The sequence below is a fragment of the Musca domestica genome, unplaced genomic scaffold (assembly GCF_030504385.1).
Source record: "Musca domestica strain aabys unplaced genomic scaffold, Musca_domestica.polishedcontigs.V.1.1 19, whole genome shotgun sequence".
Taxonomy (NCBI): Eukaryota; Metazoa; Arthropoda; class Insecta; order Diptera; family Muscidae; genus Musca; species Musca domestica.
This window is the reverse complement of record NW_026712245.1, coordinates 215,253-226,019: the sequence shown is the minus strand read 5'-3', so window position 1 is coordinate 226,019 and position 10,767 is coordinate 215,253. Positions and strand designations below refer to the sequence as shown.

The 10,767-nt window shown below is 35.1% G+C and overlaps 2 protein-coding genes across 2 annotated transcripts; both read right to left on the bottom strand.

Annotated features, from left to right (window-relative positions):
• Positions 1-6,674: 6,674 nt before the first annotated feature.
• On the bottom strand, positions 6,675-8,259 carry LOC101898885 (probable cGMP 3',5'-cyclic phosphodiesterase subunit delta). The gene has a single exon (XM_005184873.4). It carries the CDS (start codon positions 8,074-8,076, stop codon positions 7,597-7,599), a length of 480 nt encoding a protein of 159 aa, XP_005184930.1. The 5' UTR covers positions 8,077-8,259; the 3' UTR covers positions 6,675-7,596.
• Positions 8,260-9,970: 1,711 nt separating this feature from the next.
• LOC101898720 (trafficking protein particle complex subunit 4) lies at positions 9,971-10,767 on the bottom strand. Its single transcript, XM_005184872.4, has 2 exons — positions 10,515-10,767; positions 9,971-10,457 (listed from the first exon to the last, which is right to left on the bottom strand). Exons 1-2 carry the CDS (start codon positions 10,687-10,689, stop codon positions 9,973-9,975), a joined length of 660 nt encoding a protein of 219 aa, XP_005184929.1. The 5' UTR covers positions 10,690-10,767; the 3' UTR covers positions 9,971-9,972.

The window sequence follows — 10,767 nt, the reverse complement described above, 5'->3', positions numbered from 1 at the left end:
TTTAAATTTTTGAAATCAATTATTTATTTTAAGTCCGATATGTCTTATATAAATATCGCGATGCGCAAATTTTGAACTATAATGGTTACCTCTCCACTGAAAATAAGATTTGAATTTTGGTGTAAAATTTTTGCGCTGTTGTGGACTAAAATATTCCATTTTTACAAGCACTTTATATATAGTTTGTTAAATTTCAGACACTTATATCATATTCTACCAGAGTTATTATTTTTATTATGATTCTTGTTGGTTTATGTACCAAAAATAGTGAACCACAAATATCCCAGAACTTTGGTTGAAAGAAATTTCACATGTTATAAAGGTTATACTTATTCAACATTTTGACCGCTAGTGGAATGATCAGCTATATCCCATCTTCCCACCAGAACTTCTGTTGGTAGAAACATTAATTTTAATAAGAATCGGATGCTTATTTCGTATTTTACGAGCGTCATGCTCATTGAAAATTTTTACCGAAAGTGGCGAAGAATCAGAATACAATCAATCTGATCCTTTTTGTTTATTTTATGAAAGTTATGATTTTTCCATTCTATGATTTTTTGGTATGTTGATCCTTTGAATGGGAGACGGAAGGAGTGGGCCGCCGATGGCAATTTTCTCACATAATTAATTTTCTCACCTGACAAAAATTATTCGAAATAGGATAAATCTTTCAGTCTCTGTGAGATATTCAATATTTATAATTTTGTAAACTGTTACCATAAGCGGAAGGAGTGGACCGAAAAAATATTGGAATTTGTTAAGTTTAGGACGAAGTAGCATCCATCCTTCGCAAGAATTATCGTGCGACATTTTTGCCATATAAAATGGCAAGCCATATGCCGGTCACACGAAATGGCAGCGGCAGCGGCCGCAAACAACACCACCATCATCCTCATCATCATTATCACCGCCACTTATAATCACTGAAGTGGGGAGATGGGCATGGGGCACAAAAAAAAGAAACAAAATTAAGATGCGCCAAGTGTGTGTGGAGCCAATCCACCACCGGTCGGTCGGTCGGTCATCAGCAAAACGACGAGCAGCCTCCTCCTCACTTAAACAAAAGGGGGGGGCATCGAGGTTTTAGGAAAAAAACCAAAACAATACTCGTGTTTGTTCTTCAGCAACTTGTAGAACTTGTCGAGCGACTGGCTATGACGATGATAACGACGACACTGCGAGCTCGATCTTAGCTTTGTGTGTGTTCTTACTTTTTATTGTTGTTTTTTTTTTTTTCTTGACTCCTTTACTTTTCTCTGGCATTTCAATTTGCTTACGCTTAGACGCTTAATTTATCGAACACAACTGCAAAAAGCAATTCTTGTTTGTCGAGTAATAGAAATGTGTGTAGGTAGTGGGTACATGATTCATTCGATTGAAGTTGAACAATCGATTTAATGGGATAATATCCGAGGCGAATTTATTTGTATGTATGTATCGTATATCAGGAATAAGACGCAATTCTATGTGTTTATGTATTCCAAGTTGAAAATGGAATCTGCCAAAAGGATAATTTTCGAATCGAACGACTACAGCCCTATAGACAAATTTCTTATGGCTAGTTCTCTAATGCTCCTAGAAATAGCTGCATCCGTCAATAATTGGGTATTAAGAGAAAGCCTCTTACATGAAAGAAATGTACACAGGCTAGCTCGGGCCAATTATAGGCCACCGAGCAGTTTACTAACGATGAACTAAGAGCGTTAGAAAACCCCATCTATCTGGTATCGCAGTAGTGGGTGTAGCATATCATTTTTAAATTTTGTAAATAGTAGATTAATTACAATTAACAATAGAAATTAAGTAGATTTAACAATAGATTTAATTAGTTTTAAGAAATTGAAACATAAAAAAACGTTAGGGACTCCAGTCTTTATTAATCTTTTTTTGGAGAACTTTATAATTATAAGCATAGTTATAGGTATATGTGTAATTAACATAGAATAGGAAAAGTTCAGTATTTAGGAAAATAAGATTTATGATAGGTATTCACATATTGTTTAAGGAAATTGCTGAAAAATAACTTTGAATTGAGTTACCCCTTATAGTATGCATATGAATGTTTGCATGAAAAGATTCGGAACCAATAATTCAATCTTCGGTGCAAGTGATGTGGTTCGGCATCTGTATTGGCATTTGCATTTATTCTTGTTACAAGAGAGGTAGAGATCCGAATCAATTTTGGATTATAAGCATGGAACTCTTGTCATGGTATGGCATTTTTGTACCCTCCAGCATAGTATGAAGGGGGGATGTATAGCCCCAAATAATGATACCTCCTCTCCATTTTCGGTATTTTGGTGATTTAAGCGACATTATTCACCGGAAATGTTTCAAATTCGGTATTTGAAGTTCGTAATGGATACTACAGCCTATGACAGAAAATTGTCTGTGCAAGTCCGCCTCTTCGTATAGCGCCCATATAACGGTACCTCCCGATATTCGGGATTTTGATGATTTTAGCGACATTCTGCACCGGTGTGGTTTCAAATTCGGTATTTGAAGTTCGTAATGGAAACTGCAGCCTATGACAGAAAATTGTCTGTGCAGGTCTACGTCTTCGTATAGCCCCCATATAACGGTACCTCCCGATATTCGGGATTTTGACGATGTTAGCGACATTATTCGCCTGAATTGTTTCAAATTTGGTATTTAAAATTCGTCATGGATACTACAGCCTAAGACCGAAAATTTTCTGTGCAGGTCCACGTCTTGGTATAATCTCCCTACAACGGTCGGAATTGTTTCAAATTTGATTTTTGAAGTTCGTATGACAGTCCACGTTTTCGTACAGCCCTCATATAACGATGCCTCCCGATATTTTGTATTTTGATGATTTTACCATTTTTTCTCAAGTTTCGCATTTGAATATTGTAATGTCTTATGACAAAAGTTGCCTATGTAGGTCCACGTCCTCGTATAAACCCTAATATAACGGTTACGTTCGGTATTTTTAAGATTTTAACAGAATTTTTAAAGGATTTTTTTTTTTGAAAATTGCCAAATTCATTGCTAATGGTGGAGGTATTCAAAGTTCGGCCCGGCCGAACTTACAGCTTTTTTACTTGATTTCTTCTTTTTTCTTGATTTTGCTGCACTTTTTCACAGCTTTACAAGATTTTGTTTCACTGGAGATGGGAAAACGTGTAGTCTTAGGGTTATTTTTAATTTTTGAAATCAATTATTTATTTTAAGTACGATATGTATTGAACTTTTATCGCTCTACCTACGTCTTATATAAATATCGCGATGCGCAAATTTTAAACTATAATGGTTACCTCTCCACTGAAAATAAGATTTGAATTTTTGGTGTAAAATTTTTGAGCTGTTGTGGACTAAAATATTCCATTTTTACAAGCACTCTAATATAGTTTGTTTAATTTCAGACACTTACCAGAGTTATTATTTTTATTATGATTCTTGTTGGTTTATGTACCAAAAATAGTGAACCACAAATATCCCAGAACTTTGGTTGAAAGAAATTTTTCATGTTATATAGGTTATAATTGTTCAAAATTTTGACCGCTAGTGGAAGAGGTACCAGAAGGAATGATCAGCTATATCCCATCTTCCTACCAGTTCTTCTGTTGGTAGAAACCTTAAGTTAAATAACAATCGGTTGCTTATTTCGTATTTTACGAGCGTCATGCTCATTGAAATTTTTACCGAAAGTGGCGAAGTATCCGAATACAATCAATCTGATCCTTTTTTATATTTTATGAAAGTTATGATTTTTCCATTCTATGATTTTTTGGTATGTTGATCCTTTGAATGGGAAATAACGGAAGGAGTGGGCCGCCGATGGCAATTTTCTCACATAATTAATTTTCTCACCTGACAAAAATTATTCGAAATCGGATAAATCTTTCAGTCTCTGTGAGATATTCAATATTTATAATTTTGTAAACTGTTACCATAAGCGGAAGGAGTGGACCGAAAAAATATTGGAATTTGTTAAGTTTAGGACGAAGTAGCATCCATCCTTCGCAAAAATTATCGTGCGACATTTTTGCCATATAAAATGGCAAGCCATAAGACTGAGGGTATTAGAAAATCTTATTTTTTTAACTAGCCAACAAAATCCCTTTCATGTTAAAAGATTCAAACGAATAAACATTACGGAGAACTGCTGTATTGCTTCACCCCTGCTGTATTGCTTCACCCCTACAAGAAATATACGAAATATCAAGGCTCTAGCTGTGGTAAATTTTCGCTCCGTATTGCACGACGTTATTCGCAATTTTGCTCATAGTCACGTTACGTCTGCAATTGAATTAAATTGACTTATCGGCTCCTGCTTTAATTTTCCCACAATATATCTGGCTTTTCTTAATGTTTCTTTAACATTCAACAAAAAATAAAGACATGCCAACAAAAAGTTATGAACAGCGTCATTTTTTTTTTTTTTTCATTTATATAAAACAAGAAAAAAACATAGATCTATATTTCATTTTTAGTTCCTATTACCAAATATGTGCGAGTGCCAGCCACTTTATTAGAGAAAAGTTCACTTAAAATTTTAAATTAGTTTGACAATATTTTTAAAACTAAACTTTATACAACCCACTAAATTTTCAGAGACTAAGACCTCTACAGATTTCGGGATTCCAGCTCTCTCAATACCCAATACCAAATTTAGTACCATTTAGTACTTTTCGTACAAAAATAAAAGGCATTTCAAAAACCACCTCCATATCTTAACCAAAGATATCAACAGTGACTTTAATATAAATTTAATGATTTAAGCTCTACCCCTTTACCCAATACCAAATTGTGTAAAGTTTATACTTACCTAAATCTTAGATACAAACAGAGACCTAAAAATCAGATTTTGTGATTCCTGCTTTACCCAAGCACAGAAACCGTGAGAAATGTATTTTTTAATTTTATCTCTATCCCTCGCCCAGTACCAAATATAGTATTATTCTGTACTTTTCGTTAAATTATAGTACACATTTCTGAAATCATCTCCATATGTCTAACCTCAGTCACGAATAGCAGTCCTTAATACCAAATTTGTGTGCGTGTATACATTTCAATACACACTTCTTTATCACAAACCTGTTGGTAGTAGGTTTGTGATAAAGAAGTGTGTAGTAAGTAATTAGGCATCCCGATACCTAATTTCAAAATTCCTGCTTATTTCATTCACCCTTACCAAATTTAGTACCGTTTAGTACACTTAAGTACAATATTTCATAACTACATATATCATACAGTCCAATAAAATCTTGTTTCCAAATTTCAGGATTCCATCTCTTTCGATCTACCCAAAAATTAAATTGTAGCAAAGTTAGTACCATTTAGTACACATAAGTGCAAATTTTCAAAACTGCCTACATACCTCAGACCTACAAAGCAATATTCATTTTATTTGCAAATTTCAGGATTCTAATTCTATTGGTTCTCCCAAACTCAAAATTGTGCTAAATTTAAGTATGATGTAGAACAAATAAGTACGAAATCTTAAAACAATCTTCATTCCTCTGTTCAATAATGCAATAGTAATCTTCTTTTGGTACTTTTCGTGCACATAAGTACACATTTCAAAACTTTCTCTATATCTCAATTCTACACTCCGCCAATAGTGTTAATTTCAAAATTCAGGATTCCAGCTCCATCCGTTCCCCCAAATTCGAATTGTACTAAATTTAGTACCGTTTCGTACTTTTCGTATACATGCACCCTGCCCCTCAACCTTCATCCGCATTCCACATTTTTATGTCTAACCGTTCACATAATTCGAAATCGTACCAAATGTATTACTTTTCGTACACTTATAGTGCGAATATCCAAAAACCCATTGGTATATCCATCATACACTCTATTAATAAGCCTTATTTCGAATTTAAGAGTTGAAGCTCTGCTGGTTCGTCCAATACAAACTTTCTCTATATCTTAATTCTACACTCCGCCAATAATGTTAATTTCAAAATTCAGGATTCCACCTCCATCCGTTCCCCCTAATTCGAATTGTATTAAATTTAGTACCGTTAAGTATTTTTCGTATACACAAGCACACACTTCCAAAACTACCTCCTTTCATCGACCCTACCCCTCAACCTACATTCCCATTCCAAATTTTTATGTCTAACCGTTCACATAATACGAAATCATACCAAATGGAGTACTTTTCGTACACTTATAGTGCGAATATCCAAAATACCTTTGGTACATCCATCATAAACTCCATTAATGACCCTTTTTCCGAATTTAAGAGTTGCAGATCTACTGGTTCGTCCAATACAAGGGGTATAATATATAGTACTTTTCGTACCGTTCTAGTACGAATTTCCAAAAACCCAGCCTTTTCTGACCCCTTCGGACGAAAAGTGACCCTCACCCAAAATTTCAAGATTCTAGCTTCAGTCGTTTGGTCTGGGTGTTGATGAATCCTTAAGTCAGTTAGTCGATCAGTCAATTACTTTACACTTTTATTGATGTAGATATACCTTTTCTTCTATCCTTATATCCTTTCTTCTCCTCACCTTCATGGTGGAGAGTATAAGAATACTTCTACCTTCTGAGAAGGTTTCGTGACATTTTGTAAACTATTTGACTAAGATTCGGTATTGTCCTCTGCTGGTAGTCAGTCAGGTATACCACCTGCTGCCCCTTTGCCCATGATATCTGCACCATAAAAGATGAAAGAAGATATTCAAATATTTTTGGTTAACAGAATTTCGTTTCTTTTTTTATATTTCATTTAAAACGTATTAGTAATATTAAAAACAAGCGTTAATTTGTTTAATAAAATTAAATATTAAAAATAAATATTTGTATACACTTATGTATATGGTAAATTCTTATAACACGTTATTTATCTAGGATTATTGCTTATATTAATACAATAGCTGAATTAAATGTTGAAAAAACGCTGAACAAAAAAATATCTAAAGTACATTAAACAGAATCGTTCATTCGTTTTTTATGTTTATGACGGCATCTTCCGTCTAAATACCTAAATATTCAAGAAATGCAACACAAATGTTTTAAAAATAAAAATACATACACACATAGAGTTCTAAATTATTTGTTTGTGTGTGCGTGTGTATGCAAAGTGTTAATGTATAGATTTTAAGACATATTGTTATTATTACTGTTTATAAATAAATATTTAGTAATTTTAAATTAGAAATGCTTAACAATTTCATTACTTCTTCTTCCAACCGTTTGGCTGCTTGTTAATTTATGTTGTTGGTATGTCGTTGTTATTTCAATTTCCAGAACATAACCCCGCAGTAGGTGAATATGTATGTTTTTGTGGTATCTCCTCAGTGAATGCACATTCCAAATGTCATTAAACTGACCAACAAAAAATGTTTTTTTTTGTTTTTTTGTTGTGGGAGAGAGATCAAATAATCAATGAAATGAAATAATATTATAAAGCAGAAATAAAATTTCGTAATTATTGTGTGGGCTGTTGTTGTTGTAAATTGATTTGGTTTTTTTTTTATAACGTGGAGGAGATGTCCGCTTTTGTCTTTTTGGTTGTTATAATGAGCAGGCAATGTAGTGTTGTTGTTGTGATTGATGTTGCTGTTGTTGTTGTTGTTGGTGTAATCAACATTGTCGAGGTCACTGAGAAACTGTCTATATGTAGTAAAGTCGTACCACAGATTTGGTGATGAGTGTATCGTTGTCATAGAAACTGGTTTGAATGGTGACATTACCATTTAGAACCTTGGCAGGCATCATTTGTGATTCGGGTGCTGCTTCAATGGTCGATTGCCAGGTATTTGTGGTGTTCGCACCCACCCAACCCATTTCGAAGAACCATTCCTCCATTATGCGTCCCTTGAAGAGTACCTTTTGATCCAAACGAAAGTTTTCCATGGCCTCAATTGTACTGAAATTGATTTCTCTCGATACAGCCCGCAAGTCGAGTATTTTCACGGGCACCTTGGCCTCATGTTCCACATCTGGCGATGAGAAATCTTTGTTTTCCTGCCATATAACCTTTCCCGTATCGGCATCACGTAAAATCATATAGTTTATTTGGAATCCCTTTTGTATGCGATCTCCCCGATCGAAGGCCTCACTCGAATTGGTGCTGGTGTCATCTGAGCCCATTTTCTCCACTTTGACGGAATTATCGTTAAACTGTTGACGGTGTAGAATATATTGGCCTTCAGAAGAAGCAGCTTATTTTGCTTATTTTTGGGAGCACTTGTGTGTTAGAAACTCTATCTTTCCAAGAAAATATACACAGAACAGATTAAATTGGTTGGTTGGTGGTGTCAAGAACAGCTGTTTGTACGTTGTGTCAATTTGGATGCTTGGTCTCATAAATTAGTGGCGACGTATCGTAAAATGAATGTCACTGTCAATTTGTCCGTTATTTAAGTTGGGTATACACTGTTGAGAAAATTTTTTATCAATTCTAGAGATAGAGCTAAGGTGAAAGTACATAAAAGCTTTTTTGGCTGGCTTTAAGTCATCCGCCTGCTTCTTCGTAGAGGGACTAAGGAGTTCGATTTTGGCCCTTTGCTCCTTTCTTCTTTTCCGAGGATGCCAGCCGATGACTTAAGCCATTCAATATATTTCATTAATTTATGCATTCTCATCTTTAGACTGTTTTCGTGTATAAAAATTGAACTTCCACGCAAAGTAGACAATTTTAGAATTAAAAACGCTACGGTACGGTAGGCGAGTAAAACACAAGAAAAAGTACCTATTTCTAAAATTTCGATAGCTTGGCTATTTTACCATTCTTATAGAAGCACTTCTCCCAGAAAAGCTACAGCTCTTCTCCTGGAAGAACCAAAACTCTTCTCCTGGAAGATCTTATGTTGATAGAAATTTTGAGATGTACCACGTCTGAATAGAATCGGGTGTTAATTTCGCGTTGTATGAGCTTCATGGATATTCAAAATTTTGACCCTTTGTGGGAGAGGTAACCGGAAGAAGTGGACTGATATATTCCATTTTCGTAGCAGATCTTGTGTTAGTAATAATGAGATGTGTGAAATATGAAGAGAACCAGAGGCTTCTTTCGCATTTTATAATCGTTTTGGTAATTTAATTAAATTTACAATGTTGACCCTTTGTGGGGCAGGTACCGGAAGGAATGGTCCGATCTCTACCATCTTCGTAACAGATTTTGTCTTGATAGAAATAATTGAGGCGTGCGAAGTCTGAATGGAATCGTATGTTAATTTCACGTATTATGCGTATTATGAGCTTCATGAATATTCAAAATTTTGACCCTTTGTGGGGGAAGTACCAGAAGGAGTGGACTGATATATTCCATCTTCATAGCAGACCTTGGGCTAATAAAAATATTGTGATGTGTCTAATTTGAGGGCAATCGGTCTCTTACATCACATTTTATTAGAGTGGAGGTACCTAATGGAGTGGACTAATGTTGTCCATTTTCGCACCTGATTTAACACTGATGCAAATATTACGATTTGCAAACATGAAGCAAAATTAGATTATCCTTTCTCTTTCTGAGCAGTAAAATATTTTTTTTAATTCCGACCTTTTTTGGGGAAGGTACTTAATGGAGTGGAGTTTGACAATAATATTACGATGTACCAAGTTTGGACCAAATCGGATACTACATTCGAGAGTTATCGTGCGCACCATCCAGTAAGACAGACAGATGGACTCACGGACATCGCTAGATCGAATCCAAATGTCCAGAAACAGATTTGGTCCAAAGAGACATAGGGTCTAAGCCCGTTATTACTATGAGGCCCGAATAATAACTTGTTTAGATTACTCCCAAATCTGGAGTCGGAGGGATTATTCTCTTGATATCTTGCAAAGTTTGTCAAGGCAATGATTGTGGAAACAGAAAACCACCTCTTTTTCTTCATATTGTCTGTGCAAACGCTTCTTTATTTTGTTTTGCATGGAATGGAAATAAATACTTTATAAATACACATCGTCGTATTACTAATATACAAAGCAATTAATTAAAATGCACACGAACACATCATCTCAATATAAATACTCTATCATTTATTTGTCCAAATTTAATGTCCCCGTTTTTTCAACTAAATCTAATAATGCCTGTAACTTATTATCAAACAGCTCACAACGTATGGGCATTTCCAGCGAATAGAAAGGATTCTTCAGGGCATAATCTGAATAGAGTTCATAGATTTTTCTTAGCAAAATATCCATGCCACTTAAACCCGTCTCACTGATAACAATAAACTTGACGCCCGTCAATGTTTGGAAACAATGCAACGTAAAGGAATCCGTTTCCAGTGTCTCAATGCCTGAACTTTTCGGTTCAGGACTCAATTGACTCGCTATGGCAAAGAGTGGATAGAACATACTGGCCAAAAAGATCTTTTCATTTGTTGTCATCTTGGGACGGCTAAATTTTAGATTCAATGGATAATTTTCGGCATTCTCCAAGACTTCCTTTACATCGCGGCCATCTTCCAGCGTGGCACCATTTACTTGGGTACCATTCACCGCAACCAAAACATGACCAACTGCAAGGGAATGAAGGATATATTAACCTTATACATGTATTCCATGTAAATCCTTACCATTTATCCCATCTTTACGATTAAAGGCCACACTGACTTTCTTGGGATTGTAATCCAACATCAGATCCAGTGGATAGGTAAAGGTTTTCTCGTGTTCTATCCGCGGCACATTGTTGTCCAAATTGAAGATCAGACCACCCGATTTGCTGACTATATACACCCCGTAAATTATCATTTTTTTGTCCAAACAAGTCCAATCAACGTCCAAACAAACTTTTTTTTTGTTAATGCGAATGAAGGAAGAGAGGAAATC

Bases quoted from the DNA above. Each gene is read 5' to 3' on its own strand.
- LOC101898720 (XM_005184872.4), bottom strand. From the start codon at position 10,689: ATGATAATTTACGGGGTGTATATAGTCAGCAAATCGGGTGGTCTGATC. The intron at 10,458-10,514 runs GTAAGGATTTAC...ATTCCCTTGCAG, and splicing joins TCGTAAAGATGGGATAAATG to TTGGTCATGTTTTGGTTGCG.
- LOC101898885 (XM_005184873.4), bottom strand. From the start codon at position 8,076: ATGGGCTCAGATGACACCAGCACCAATTCGAGTGAGGCCTTCGATCGG.